This window comes from Petaurus breviceps, unplaced genomic scaffold (assembly GCF_028583685.1).
Source record: "Petaurus breviceps papuanus isolate PSGF00001 unplaced genomic scaffold, PetGlider_PUasm1.0 37, whole genome shotgun sequence".
NCBI lineage: Eukaryota > Metazoa > Chordata > Mammalia > Diprotodontia > Petauridae > Petaurus > Petaurus breviceps.
The window spans coordinates 50744955-50761504 of NW_027186296.1; the positions used below are offsets into that span (position 1 = coordinate 50744955).

General features: G+C 34.8%; 1 protein-coding gene across 2 annotated transcripts in view; it reads left to right on the forward strand.

Annotated features, from left to right (window-relative positions):
* The window catches only part of ADAMTS17 (ADAM metallopeptidase with thrombospondin type 1 motif 17), a 523726-nt gene that overhangs the window by 203070 nt on the left and 304106 nt on the right, over positions 1-16550 (forward strand). For both annotated transcript variants that reach the window (XM_069098470.1, XM_069098471.1), the window contains one exon: positions 10300-10405. In XM_069098470.1, the coding sequence (XP_068954571.1) occupies positions 10300-10405 (106 nt within the window). The remainder of the gene's footprint in view (positions 1-10299; positions 10406-16550) is intronic.

Consider the following 16550-nt stretch of genomic DNA (forward strand, 5'->3'; position numbering starts at 1 on the left):
CAGAAGATCTGAAATAAGAATACAGTGTGTACAACTATGTACTGAGACTTGGCCAAATTGCAATAAATTTGCTCTCAAATGCTTTTTACAGATTTTTTTTCTAATATACCTATAACCTCCAATTAAAATTTAAACATACACAAAGACTCTATGAAGATCTTGCACATGTTAAATCATTTATTCTTATGTACTTTTCTGTAACTATAATTTTGGAATAAAGACATTAAAGATCACATCTTTAATTTGTAGTACAGCATTACTCTGACAATTATGTGATGTCATGTAAGTACCTAATTCAGTCGGTAGGAGAAATTTAATAGTTCCTTTTAGTGACATAGCCAGCAAAGGTCTCATTAATTGGCAGCAAGGCCAACAGCTGCAAACTGTTTACATGTGACAACTTTTTGGACAAATCAGAGTTTATACAGTTGTGTGTAGTTTTCTCCTTAACTTGAGATAGCATCATATGGCCAACTCCCTGTTCAGAAATTGCTCCCATTAATCCTGCAATTTTCTTACAGAAAAGCAAGATTACATTAAATACATTTTTTGCATATTTTCTTTACATAATTTTCTCCATTTAGATATCCATAGTCCCTTGAAATTGTTGGGAGAAATAGATTTGTTTAGGGGAAACATATGACTTTCTGGATTAATATGTAAACTTCATCAGATTTCAGAAAAGTTGCCTTAGTCTCTTAATTATTTCCACAATCACCTAAAAATTTGGAGAAAAAAAATTATCTTCCTGATCTAATAGCACCAGAACACCCAGGAATCACATTCTCTTGACTTGAGGTGCAAATTCATGAGGTGATGGGTATGTGAAGTAGTGAGTTTTTTTTATTGAAATCATTGGAGTTATTATACATGATATAAATGTGAAATTTTTCCCTTTAAAAATACTAATTTTAGCAATATAGATACACCTGGTGATACTGTATTATCAGGCACTTTAACAGCCTCACCTATTTTTTTTTCCTATTGTGTCTTCTTGATGAGTAAATCTTTCATTGAATTGCATAGGAACATGGCACATTCAGTAGGATAAGAAAAGGTATGCTATACAAAGAGAAATATTGAGCCAATGAATGGCACAGTTAGCCCTATGGGTTTGCCCAGGGCTAGTTTTCCTAGTAATTTCCTATCTGATCTTGACAAAAATCACTTAATCTTCCTCTGGAAGTTCACTCGTTCATATTTCTTGGATGCTGAAAAACTTACCAGCTGCTATGAGAGAGATGGGAATAGGGAAGAGACTTGTGATTTCACTGTTCTAAGGAACTCTCAGGTGTGGAAACTCCTATCAACGTACATCATAAATTTCTTTGAAACTTAAAACAACAGAGAGCATTGAGAGGTTAAGTAAAGAATTTGGGAAATACATTTGCTTTTTAAAAAATGACAAATCCTCTAAATAAATTTTAGGATTTTAATAAAGTTCTTCACCTTCTGAAATGTAATAACTCCAACTGTGGGTATGATGAAACAATATATAAAAGGAATTGATGTGCAAATGAATTTTCTTCTCATAGCTGATTTGGATTCCCCCTAGTCATTGGATATAGTTGATCAGCTCATCTATGTGAGCTACTTTTCACTTGTTGGAGTGAAGTGTGTACTTCTGTGTGTCAGAAGTGTGTACAACTATGTCACACAGAGTTGGAACTTGAACTCAGGAGGGTATTAATAAAATATGGTATACCTTCAAAGAACAAACAATTTTGCTGGGGAGAAAGGACACATAAACATAGAAGTAGATAACTACACAATTATAACATGCTGTCAACAAATGCCTAATAACAGTATTAGCTCAATGTAATATTGCTGAGATGCCATTAAGGGGGGGATAGAAAGGAAGATGGAGAGTGAGTTGAGCAAATATCCCCAGTTAAGAGTAATGGCCCACCAGTGTATCATGAGGCCTTACTGGATAAATGCCAAGCCAGTTGTCCTCATATCCTCCTGGTCAATAACTTCACTTTCAGCACCCAACCTATGATCATGAGACTTCAAGGGAATGAGAAGTGATTTCTCATTATAAAAAATGTTGAAAATGTGGAGTAGAGTTACTGTGAAAGAGGAAAAGGAGCCAAAATAAAGGGAGACAGGGACATGGGGTTGAGGAAATTAATGAACAAAAAACAAAGGTTAAATTGATGGCCAAAGCATACTAGTTAAAGAAGAAAAACCCTTAATTGATGTCCTCTATCCTCTGTGTGGTGAATACCTCAAAATGCATGTACTTGTATTGCAATGTGGTAGTCAGAAATTCATGGGTCAATAAATACCATTCTTCGCAATCTTTTGTTTTCCCCCAGTGCTAACCTGCCCTTGCATATGTGAAGGTTTGTAAAGCTCTTGGAACTCCTCAGAGATAATTAATTGCTGTTCAATTGCATAGCCTCTTTGTTCCAAGTGTCTGCTTATACACATGGAACTAATGTCATCGTTATAAAACCAATATGGTTTTGGATGCACAGAGTTTTAAGTTATGGAAGGATAAAAATATACTGAAGGCATTGCTACAAGTACTAAGTCTTTGTGGAGGTAATCTTAGTTTACATATTACAATTTTGGTTTCAAATCTTGAATGTAAAAGTTAATATGCGGGTAAGAATTGCTTTAGAAGCAGGTTTCTAACTCTTCCTTTTTAAAACCAGATTCAAGAATTTTGTGATATCCCTGGCCTTCACATCTAGGACAGGAACAATTCCAAACACATGCCTTTTCCTGCATACAGCAATTTGATATATCCTTAATTCTTCTAGGAAACCTTCCATATACCACTGTTTCTTCATATGAAACATTAAATAATTGTGAGATTTGTTTTCCTTAGGAAGCTTTATAGTTCGCTGTTTATTCCCCACAAGCTTTTCATTTTATGACAAACTAGTCTTTTTTTCCAACCTCTTTTTTTCCCCCATTTAAGCATTTCCAGTAGCTATTACTCATAAACTTGTACATTTGTGTCTCGGTAATCAGAGAGGTAGTTTTCTTTGGTGCTTTTTTTTATTTGTCCTACTTTTATGGTGGGACTGCTCATGATTTACTATAATCATTAAAAGCAGACCTTAATCCACCTCTGTGTGAGAGCATTTCTTGTAAATAAACCGATTCTTTGTCTTCCAGCAAAAAAAAATCTACGCCTTGAAAAAATTAAAATGCAATTATTGGGAACCTCTCTGCTTCACTTTTTCCTTGGCATTGTATAATACTCTAATTAGGGCGGAAATTTAATACTCTGCAATTAGTGGGCTGTGTGTGACTAAGGCCATTTCTGTTTTGTAAGCACATTTGAAGTGTTTATGTGGCATTTAAGGTCTGCTCATTCAGCATTAGGGTATTCAATGAACTCTGTTTATCATATTGAATACACGTAGATTTACTGAGTCCTCAGTTTCCCACATTCAAACAGTAATTAAAAAGCTATTTCTCCCTGTAGTAACCACATTCCTAACTGCTCCCAGTTTTTGCATCTATACACAGCCATGTGTTGGACAAGTAGAGTACTAAAGTATGTGTGTGCATACCATCAGAGCTATGTAGATAAATTCCACCTAGTCAGTACTAGTCTTTTAACAGTGACCTAGAAAGTGTTTTTAAACAAAACCAGATTAATGACCTTGAAAGCATTGAAATGCCAGATCCAGAACTTTGTCGATTTTTTTTTTTACTCATAATATTCTAAATTGTTGGACTATGATGTCCAAGTGCAAAAAAACCATCTTGAGACCAAATAACTAAAAAAAAAAATGCTTCAACCTTGGCCAAGCACATTGCATGTTTCCAAATAAAAATAGACACATGCTCTCATGCTTAGCCCTCATGTGCCAAGTATCAATTGAGTCAGCCTCAGAAAAGAATCTCACCATAAAGTTATGATGGAATGGAGCAAGTGATCAGATGTGATTTGGTAAAGTGAATCCTTGTTTAGAAAAGACCACATGAAACACTGGTACTGGACTAATGGGAATGACAGAGGGGAAAGATGAATCTATTTCAGTAGTGGAAAGAAAAGGAAGAGTGTGGTCAATTTGGTGGAAATAACCAATTTTCCGATAATCAGTATACTCCTGTCATCAATGGGATGCAGCATAACATAGTGAATGTTGGAGATCTGGGTGCGAATCTTGTGTCCGACCTTGACTAGCTCTGTAATAATGAGGTCACATTTTTTCACAACCTGAATTCCCACAACTCTAAAATGGAGATGATAATAGTGGCATTACCCACCTCAAAGGGTTGTTGTGGAGGAGAATGCCTTATAAATCTTAAAATGCTTCTAATTGGGAATTTGTTTTTGTTGTTGTTAAGTCATTTGTTTTAGTTATGCCCAACTCTCCATGCCCCTATTTGGGTTTTCTTGGCACAGATACTGGAGTGGTTTGCCATTTCCTTCTTCAGCTCATTTTACAGCTGAGGAAAAGAGCAAGCAGGGTTAAGTGACTTACCTGGGATCACACAGCTAGTAAGTGTCTGAGGCTGGATTTTAACTCATGAAGATGAGTCTTCCTGATTCTAAGTCCAGTGCTCTATCTACTGTGAAATTACTACTCAAAGGATTTTAGTTTGGGTGTGTTTCTGTCCCTGAATAATTCATTCAACTATCCTATACTCTCTAGTATAAAGGCAACATGATTCTTAAAATTAGTTTCAATTCAATTTAGTAAACACTACAGTTATCCCTTCCACATCACGACTTCACCATCATGGTTTCAGTGTATTGTGTGTTAGCATAAGAATTTAAATGTGAATTTCTGAGTTTTGCAGAAGCCACAAACACCCTTCAAAGGCCAGTAGACAACATAAAAACAGTTTAGAAACTCTGAAATAATAAATATATGTAAAGTGTTGTATATCAACACAAATCTTACAATAGGGTACTGTAAATACCCCCATAAGAGAACAAGAAAAAATTCAGACTTCTTCTCTGGTACAAAGGGAGGGCCAAAAAATTTCACACAGATTTTCCAGGTGGTGAGGTGCTACACCCCTAACCATGGCAATATGGAAGGGATAATTGTAATCAAATACCTGTTAGGCCAGGAAAACTTCATGGAGGAAATAGTGCCTTGAGTAGAGCCTTTAAAAATGAGGACAACGAGGAAGAGGTGTATTTGGGGTGCAGGGGACAGTCCAACATGAATGCATAAATAGGAAAGATAACACATCAATTCTGGGAAATAGTAAACCAGATCAGATAGAATGTAGAGACTCAGAAGGTAACAAAAAATAAGGTTGGAAATGCAAGTTAGGACGTAAGTATTAAAGGGTTTCATAATGGTGAAAAATAATGGAAATAGAATTTTAAGTTCTGTGAACTACTTTACATATAAAATCTTAATCTTCATAAGAATATTGTGAAATAGGTGCTATTATTATCACTATTTTGCAGATAAGGAAACCGAGGCAAAAGAGGTTACTGTGGTTTGCCCAGTGTCACATTGCTAACCAGGGTCTCAACTCAGATCTCCCTGACTCCAAGTGTTCTATCCACAACATCACCTATTTTAAATTCCACGGTAAGGAATTAATAGGGGCAGCTAGGTGACACAGTGGATAGAGTGCCAGGTCTGGAGTCAGGAAAATCCAAGTTCAAATCTGGCTTCAGATACTTACTAGCTCTGTGACCCAAACACTTAACCCTGTTTGCCTCAGTTTCCTCATCTGTAAAATGAGCTGGAGAAGGAAATGGCAAACCACTCGGCCAAGAAAATTCAAAATGGGGTCATAAAGGGTCAGACAAGACTGAAACTACTGAACAACAAAGAAATTAATATTTAACTGACTGGCCATGGGGAACCACCGAACTTTGAATAGGGACATGATGGATTTGCAGGTCTGGAAATCAGTTAGAAACATGCATTTATTACTTGCCTGCATTATTCTAAAAGAAGGAAGGAGATGTCTCTGTCTCTAAGGAGTTTGGCAACAGGAGTCCCTAACAAGAGGACTGATTGATAGAATGTAATATTCTAGACTTGGAGTCAGCAGAGACATGGGCTGAAATCCTGACACTAGTAGCCATGTGACCAGGTGCAAACTGCTACAACTTCTCTCAGCCCTAGTTTCCTCATCTATAAAATGAGGGCAATTATTCCAATAGTAATGGCTATCTAATAATAATAACTAACATTTGTGTGATGCTTACTATGTGTCAGTTACCAGGCTAAAACCCTTTCCAATTATTACCTCCTTTGATCCTCAACAACCCTGGGCACTGTTATCCCTATTGTATAGTTAAGGGATATGCCCAGGGTCACATAGCTAGTATTTGTGTGATGTAGATTTGAACTCAGGATTTCCTGACTTCAGTCCCAGGATGCTATCTACTGCCCTACCAAGCTGCTCTTTGTAGGGTTGTTATGAGATTCCCATGAATTAATCAACAGAGAATGTTTTGTGAACATTACATTCTATATACATCTCAATTGTTGCTATAATAGCCCTGGAGAGATTCTTGAGGGCCTCAACCAGGGCATTGCCAGTGTGAATGGAAAGAATGGGATAGAGTTGAGAGAGATCGTGGAGGTAGAATTAACAGGACTTGGCAACTGATTGAAAGTAGAGGCTGAGAGAGAGAGAAGAGTCTGTTAGAGTCTGGGGATGCCTTGGTTGAAAGTAGGAACAGCTGTGCCCCAGAGGCTTTGCAGCTGCTTATGATTTGTGGGCTGATTTAAGAGGCTTCAGGGTGTACCCATAGCGCTGGTGTTAGGTATTGTGGGAGAAACTTGGCCTGGGGTGTATGAAATGAGGTTGGAGCATATGGCTTGGGATGTTTTTTCCTTCCCATTTTATTTTATTTACATCACTGTCATTTTCCCACCCCCTTCTCCTCCAAGTCCCTCAGAGAACCCACAGGGAGGCAGAGTGCCCTAGGGGAAAGACTGCCTGCTTTCATAGTCAGAGGCCCTGGCCTCCAATCCTGTTTCTGTCACTCTCTGTGTGACCTTGGGCCTTAGTTTTCTTATCTAAAAAATGAGGGAGCTAGACTAGGTGACAACAAAGGTCCATTCCAGTGTTAAGTCTATGATCCTATGATCCCTCCCTTGTGAAAAAGAAGTATAGAACACAGAAACCACAAGGGAGACATTTAAATATGAAAAATCAACAGGTAAAAGTAAAGCAGAATAAACCAACACGTTGACCTTGTCCAAAGATGGATACCACATTTCCACACCCATAGTCCTTTCCTGAAAAGGATAGAGGTATATTTTATCATCAGTCCTCTGGCACCAACACTGGTTATTGTATCAGTTTAAATTCTGGTCTTTTGGTGATGTTTTCCTTTATAGCATCATGGCTCTTTTGCATATTGTTCTTTTTATTATGCTCTTACAAGTATATATCAATTCATACAAATCGTCCAGTTTCTTAAAGTTCCTCAGATTCATAATTTATTTTATCATGATAGTATACCATTGCATTATTAATATTCTACTGTATAAATATTCCATATTTTGTTCAGCTATTCGACAATCAGGTGGCATCTATCCCATTTCCAATTTTGGAATTCATTTGAGTTTTGGGTTGTTGTTTTTGCTAGCATAAGAAAGTACTACTACAAATATTTTAGTCTGTAGGAGAACTCTCTCTCTGTCTTTGACTCCACTGGAGATATGGGTCTAATGATTTTTCTCTGGGTCAAAGGATATGAACAAGTTAGTTTTCTAGCAAAGTTCCAAATGTTTATATTGAAAGCCAGATCAATTCACAGTTCCACCAATAATGTATTATCTTGTTCCTATTTTCCTTGTCTAATGTTGACTGATGCTAACTTCTATCATCTTTGCCAATTTAATGGGCAGAAAGAGAAACTTCAGTGTTGTTTTAGTTTACACAGCTCATTGTTGTCAGAAGACTTGGCAGTGGAATTCAGTGCAGATTGTCAGACTGTGAATGATAGAAGTAGAGTTTATTTATGAGAATCAATGAGTATGAAGGAATTTTGGGAGCTTAGAGTCCTGATTATTTGTGACAAGTATCACAGGTTGGCATCCATGCCCCTGAGAAAGTTTTAGGACATAGTACAAGTATGAGTATATGAACTAGGGTATTGTCTTGTATTCTAGATCCTGGTACCTCCCACAAAGACCCAGAGGTGAATCCTGGGAAACTGTGATGAACAGTTTATATTACATAGGATATCTGAATGTCAAATTATTAAACTTGCTCCACCAGGGAAGAGGAAATTCCTAGACATGAGGGTATATAGAAATAAAGGGACCTAGAACACAGGGTATGAATGAAAGCAACTGACTACAAGTCACGTTTCTTAATAAAAAGAATGATGATTTCAAGGCCTTGAATCCCGAGGGTTGGCAGGGTCATCAAAAGAATTAGAACAGTTGAAAAGAGTGGAAGGTTTAGGGTGAAAGATTATCACTTCAGTTTTAAGAATAAATTTAAAGTTGAAAAATCAGCTTCACAACTACAGGATGGGGAAAGCATGGCTAAATAATGTTTGTTTAAAATATTTGGTGGTTTAGGGGACTGTAAGCTCTATATGAGTTAACTGAATAACATGGTAGCCAAAAAAAAAAAAATTAAGAGGTAATATGGGTCTAAAAAGCTTCATTTAAAGGACAATAGTAAGTTCAATATAGGATGTGATAGTCCTGCTGGCCTCAAGCCATACTGCATCGGGAGTATTGTGCTCCATTCTGGGTGGCACGTTTTAGAAGGGATGTTGACAATCTGGTACAAATCCAGAGGAAGGAATTATTATACTGAAAATAGGGACCATGATGTTATCAAGACTTATTGAAAAGACTGGTGATGTTTAACCTAGAGAAGAAGATTCTTAAAGGATTACCTGATAGCTATCTTCAAGTATGTGAAAAAGGGCTTAGACTTGTTCCTGCTTGGTCTCAGAAAGCAAAACTAGGAGCCATGAGTAGAGAAGCAAGTTTTGGCTTTGACAGAAGGATAAACTTCCTAACTTCTAAAGCTGTTCTAGAGGGGAACAGGCTACTTAGGAGGTAATTGGTCTCATTTACTGGAGAATTTCAAGGGGTGGCTAGGTGGTGCAGTGAGTAAAGCACCAGTTCTGGAGTCAGGAGGACCTGAGTTCAGTTCCTGCCTCAGACATTTAACACCCATACAAAAAAAACTAGCCATGTAAACTTGGGCAAGTTACTTAACCCCAATTGCCCTCCAAAAAGGCAAAAAAAAAAAAAAAGAATTTCAAGTGGAAGCTGGATGATCATATATTATCAACATATGCATGCATAGCGTCTTTCATGAGACAATATCCAGGAAAAATTCTTTAAAGGAGAATATTTACTTAATGCTAAAATGCAGGATATTGTTTGTATTGATCAAACTGAAGTTTAACCAAACTTGAGCTTAATACACATACATGTATGCATACATTTATATGTATTTACATACATATATTTGTATTTCAGGGTGTGTGTTTGTATGTGTATATGTGTGTGTATTCATTTACAGCAAGGTGATAACTGAACTTATAGCAGCTATTAAGATCACCAAGAAAGAGCACAGAGAAAAGAGAATGAAATATATGGGGCTGAAATTTGCTGGATGCCTGTAATTAGGAGGAATAAAGTTGAATCAGTGATGGGGAGATCAAGGAGACAATTTTGACCATAGAGCCCAGAGTTCTATCACTGATGTACTTTGTAACTCTCAATAAGTCAATTAACCTGTCTTTTCCTTTTGACCTTTTACTCTTCCTAAAATGAGTTATACTGATTCTTTCCATCTATTGCTTTGGGAAAGTTCTAACTGTTAGGGAATTTTTCCTTACATCAAGTTTAAATTTGCTTCTTTTCAACTTCTGCTCATTAGTCCTACTTCTATCATCTTGGGTCGAAGCAGAGCAAACCTAATTCCTCTTCTTCATAATAACCTTTCAAACATTTGAAGCAGTAGAATTTCTTTTTTCCAACTATCATATTTTGAGTTTAATTAAATTCCTAGGCATTCTCCTCCCTCTTTCTTCCTCTTACTGTCTTTTCGGAAGATACTTCTATGGTTTTCATTCATCATCATCTGTGGTCTTAAACCCTAAAAATCAGTAGGTAAATGTTCCATTTTGCAGCATTGACACAGGTATAAATTTCAAAACCAAACATATATTGACCCATTGGTCTTTGTTTTATCATAATTCAACTATATATTTATACATTTTTCAGTTTTTTCTTAACCTTAAACACATTTACAATTGTTGACTTTATTGACTCTTAGACAATTTTCACTGCAATTACGGGAGGAAATAATTCGCAAACTCTGAAGTACATGTGTTTTCCATGTTTTTTTTTTCCCCTATAGGAATTGCTTATTTGGGAGGAGTATGCAGTGCTAAGAGGAAATGTGTACTTGCAGAAGATAATGGTCTCAATCTGGCGTTTACAATTGCTCATGAACTGGGCCACAAGTAAGCATTACACTCTTAATTCTGCCTCTTAAAATGCTTTTGTAGGTATAATTTATTCACTTTGATATAAGTTCTTAAAACCAAATTTGCATTTTAAAATAATGTTATTCTAAAGCTCTTTTTCACATGGGATCAATTTTGAGAATGAATTTGATGTGTACCTCTCCCAAAAGAAAGACTGTGTCAACAATTTATAAACAAGTGAGAAGCTCTGGTTGGTGAATAGTATTATCCTCATGGTTGAAGATCTTGAATTCATGGACTTTTGTTTGTTTTTAAAGCCAAGAAGCAAAACAGAATAGGTATTTATTTGGGTTGTCTTACTTGGACACCATCTTATAGAATGAAATAATTTTTTGCCATATAAATGAATGATTACTACAATTTACTCCACGTTTCAATTAATGGAACAATTCTTTCTACTTCTAACATTAGTTTTCTTTTCCAGATTGTTTCTAATAAAATCCAAATTTCTGATTGTAGACTCTAAATTCTAGCTTTTAAGAGAATGTCCTGGATTTAACGAAATACTTATTTACCACCTCCCAGGACCCAATGAAATCCTTTCCTTTTAGTTCATAGACTCACAGAATGTTCTCATTCAAAGTGACCTTATAGCAGAGTCCAATCTCTTAATTTTACTGGTAATGAAATTATGGATCAGAAAAATTAAGTGATTTACACAGTGTTAATATTTCTTGCATGACAAGAAACAAGGTTTCTTTTAAAAAGTAATTTGAAAAGTTTTGTTTATTCCTGAAGTAGTTATCTGCTTTATGTCCATTAATTATATAAGTGAGAGAATCTACACAATTATCATGAAAGAAACAATTATGTTTTGAGTGCTTGATAATTTATACTATATTTAGAAATGTTTTTCCTAGAATGGAAAGAGTTTAGTGAAATGGAAATACGGTTCATAGAAAAATTAATATTTCAAGGCAAAGTCCCAAGTAACTCACATATTAAGGCACTTGGGTCCTTAATTTGGAAGCCCAGTTTTCTGCCATGGGAAAGAGATATATATATATACATATATATATATATACATGTACATATATATATATGAGAAAAGATATTCATTTTATCTTCAAATTTATTTATTCCATTTTTATTACTTCTACTTAAAAAGGAGGGTTTTGGTAAAAGATATATCTGTAGTTATTAAACAGTGCAAACAGCAGATAAGTTATAGATGCCATTTTATGATATTGTATGCATTTCTTTAAATTAAGATGGGCATTGGGGTGGCCAGGTAGCACAGCGAGTAAGAGCACCGGCTCCAATGTTGGGATGATCTGGAGATTGAATCCTGGGCTCAGACACTTAGCACCCACCCAGAAACACCTGGCCGTGTAACCTTGAGCAAGTTACTTAACCCTGATTGCTTTAAAAAAAAAAAAAATGGGCACTGTGCCTTGTGAGTTCAGTTCCTTTAGCAACAGGGTGAACAAGTGACCATAATTAGTGTTATTTTACCTGGGCAATATTTTCTATATCAGTGACATTTAGCTTGTATGCTTACTTTGATCCTTGGATGGATCCTTCATTGATCAACATAGGTAAGCCTTCTCCCTGTGCAAATCACTCATTGTCTTTTTTCATTCATCTAACCCATGGCTATTGACTTTCAGACTTCTTTCTCTTTCGTACCTCCCTACAACTTTTAAGCTTCTTTTTATGTGTTATTTCCCCCATTAGAATGTAATCTCCATTGAAAGCAGGAACTGTCTTACTTTTGATTACTTTTGTATTCCCAGTGCTTAGCATAATGCTTGACACATGACTTCATAAATGTTTGTTGTCTCAACTACATACCTTCTCATTCTTTCAGAAAAATCATGCTTATTGTTTAATGTGCCAGCTACCATTAATAATACTGATTTCCAATTCTGAGAACTGAAGAAATTCTGGGTAGTTTCTCACATTTGTGAATACAATGTCTAAAAAGTTTTGGACCAAATCTGTCATATCTAAATTCTTTGAAATTTCACCTAATTTGACAATTTTTGGCAATTAAAATTGGATTATTAAGAAGTGATATTCTGAATTTCTATGTTTCATAGCTTCATGTAATATATATATATATATATATGTGTGTGTATATATATGCACATAAACACACTGAACATAAAACTTTTCTTTTTACTTTAAAAATAGAAGTATGACAATTTCTCCCATTACCCATTTTAGTCTTTTGGAGAAAATATATGTACAGTTAGCACAGGATATCTGAAGATAAGAATGGTTAATTTCAGTCACATTTTGATGTTACTCTTTAACTAAAATCTCAGAAGACTGTAGCCCACTGTTTATAAACCTATTGTCCTCAATTATGTACAATAACAAATACTTTTTTATTAAGTCCCATAAGTCTTCTGGGTTTTTAAACCTTATCTTACTTTGTATGATTAAAGCACTCTTAAGAAAATCTGTTGCCTCAGAATTATTTGATTTAGTAAGAAAAGGATGTTTAAGGTCCCACCTTTAAGAGTAAAACAATAAACTCTTCATCTGTAGGAATATTCCGATTATATCACACATAATCTAATCAAACCAAATAAAGGAAATTGAGTCATTTTATTATTTAAATGAAATGGTACCCTGCTGTACATGTATGAAACTTAAAAGTGAATTCACCATCCAAAACAGGATGGACCTTGATGAATCTTTTCTCCAGATAGATCTCCTCCACTACTGACATTTCTTAATAGGTAATTGAATTCCATAACAATTATTTTCTCTAGTGAGCACATCTCAATAGTATTAAGGAATATAAAAATCATTCTTCCTCAAAATAGGATTTAGAGACTACTGTTGAACACTTAGATCCTCCAGGTGGTCCATTGTCTAGTTTTTTCGTGTGTGTAACACGACAATATATAATTCATACAATATTTTTTGTTTCTCACATGAATGCCTATAAATAATAGCAAAAAATACTGTATCATTGATCTCTAATTAGAAATAGAATGGATTTCTTCATCCAGATAAGTTTTGTTTCATCTTGCTTTTAATATGAAAAATAGAAATAGAAGCAAGATGGAGTAGCTATTGATTGGGGGTGTCGTCTTTTTTTTTTTCCTTGTCAAAATAGTTCAGGAACAAATAGATTTGGGAACAATTGGTGTGGACAACTTCTGACTCTTTCTGACCTCTTCCTTTCACTTCAGCAGAAGAGAGGGGGAACTACCTTATAAATGGATTAACATTAGCAAAAGGATACTTTCTTTATCAGAGTGTACTCTTTTTATGTTGAGACAGCATTAGGCATCTGCTGTATGGCTTACATAGTATTTCCTTCTACTCAGAGTGCTAGGACAATAAAAATAAAGCAGTGTCATTCAAATGGATTTCAGTTAGTGTCTTCTGAATCTTTAAGGATCATGACCACATTAAATGAGAAAGAAAAAAAAAGAGAGAGAAAGAGAAGACCAACATATTCACTGATACCTTTCACATACTGTCATTTGCATTTTGTAAACTAATGGTTGAGAAAAATACATAACCTAGTCCCTCTTTTCTGATTAATTCCTTTGAAAAAGTTACCATACTCTAAATGGGATAAAATATCATTATCAATTGCCTACATTCTCTTTAAACCTATTATTCTAATTAGAGCTCTCCAGTGAATTTCTGGTTTTAATGATAAAAAATGAAACACTAATTTGACTCACTAGTTAGATTTTGGCCAGGTAGGCCTCTTTGATCAGGAGTTCGTAGACTTAAATTGAGCAAGTCTAACTAACTTTTGCAAGCTTTATCAGAGCAGAGAAAACCATCACCCTAGAGATAGCTGATAGTCAATGGACCAACTTGTATAATTTATTTTAATTCTGTACTTAAAGATTTTTAAGTATGGGTGATCATGTGGCTTACTTATCCAGTTGAGCAAAAGAAAAGTATAATGAGGACAGTCTAACATGGCCAACTGTGTTTTTAATCAGCACCAAAAGCCATATTTAAAACTAGAAATCTTTTAGCATAAAAATAATCCCTGAAAAACCCGGAGTCATTGTCCTAGTAAGCTTCTTTTGTCATTGGCTTTTTTTTTCTAGTACCACTAGAAAGTTGTGGTATTGAAAGGATTGATAGAGCTAAGATTTATTATTTCCATTTTTTTTTTGCAATACAAAGTTATTGACTGTGACTGATTAAAATTAAAATTGTAAAATGTGAGAAGCAACAAATGATCTCCAGGTTTGGGGGTAAAAAATAAGAATAGATAATCTTGTAGATGACACTGTAATTTTTTTTTCTTCTAAAGATAACAAAAAGCAGGTACGACTGTTTATTTTTTTTATTTTATAGTTAAATACAAAGTGAGAAAAGAAATTGCCTTTTATGCAGCAGAACATAGAAGAGGATTCAATATAAAACGACAAATTTCCTTTTCAAGAAAACCTACATAATAAATTCTACATATTATTTTCAAAGCTGCCCAGCTTTTCTTTGCTTCCTTGTTGGTTTTCTTCTGTTCTCTGCTTTTTCCATTTTTTTTCCCAATCTCCCCCACCCCACCCTAAAGAAGGCTACAATTAAGTGGGAGATTATATATATATGTATGTATATGTGTGTATATATATGTATATATAGTATGTGTACACACATATATAGAGATATCTACAAACATATATACACATGCACTCATATACATGTATGTAAGATCATACTATGCTTACTGCCACCTGTCATCTGTTTCTCTGAGGGGAGACAGTATCTTCCTTCATAGGTTGAAATCTTTCTATATTTTTCTAAATTAACCAGCTCATCATTTCCTACACCACAGCAATATTCCAAACCAGTCACATCCTATCTGAGAGATTGTCTATGAAGGTTTTCCCTCCAATTTTCTGAATTTCTGCTATTCTTGACTACATAATTTTATTTATACAAGAAAAATTTAATTTAAAATAATCAAAATTATCTTTTTTATACTTCAGTAATGCTCTCCCTTATAATATAGTTTAAGGTCTGCTACTGCTGCATCTACTTCCTAGTTTCTTTGAAGTTCCTGACTTTTTGCTCTTCAAAATGAACTTTATTATTTTTTCTAACTCAGTAAAATATTTTTTTAGTAATTTAATTGGAATGACATTGAATAAATAGGTAAAATTGACATTTAAAAATTATATATAGCTTTACCTACTCATGAACAATAAATATAACTTCAGTTATTTAGATCTGACTTTATAAAATTATATACAATTTATAAAAATATTTTATATTAATGTTCATATGATCCCTGTGTCTGTTTCAGCAGGTGTACACTCTAGTATTTTATACTGTCTAAGTGTTTTAAATGGTCTAAAATATTGCTGTCACATAGTGTAGTTTCTCTATTTTACACTTTTGATTAAATCTATTTTAACTTTAACTTTGAGATCATGATTACTATCCCTGCTTTCTTTACACAATTAATTCTATTCTTACCCTTTATTTTATCTTTATAATGTATCTCTCATTTTTATAATGCTTCCTGAAAGCAACATATTGTTGAATTCACATTTTTAATCTCCTATCTATTTCTGTTTTGCAGATAAATTTGTCCCATTCACATTCTAAGCTACAATTGTTTTGTTTTTTCAAGGTAATCAAGGGTTAAGTGACTTGCCCAAGGTCACAGAGCTAGTAAGTGTCAAGTGTCTGAATCCAGACTTCAATTCAGTTCCTCCTGACTCCAGAACCTGGTGTTCTATCCACTGTGTCACCTACCTGACCTGCAATTACTTGTTGCATATTTTCTTCCTTCCTATTTTTCCTCGCTATCCTTCTTATTCTATTTCTCCTCACTCCTCTTCTTTACTTCTACCCACTACCTTGCCCTCCTGTTCTTTAACCTACCCAACACTCTAAAAGTCCCTCCCTTATCTTCTCCCCCCACCCTATCCCTTGCCCTCTTATTTCTTTCTGAATTTAGAAAATTTTTATATATATATACATACATCTGTATCTGTCTTTCTTTCTATCTATTTAGTTCACTCTTTAACCCATTCCCAATGAAAGTAAGGTTACAGCACTACCCCCTTTTACTAGCTTTTTCTGCATTCATTTTTCCTTTTATGTCTCATTCGTATGTGATCTCACAGTTTTATGTTTTAGAATCATCCCATCAGCTCAGCCCAAGCCTTTCAAACTACCCAGT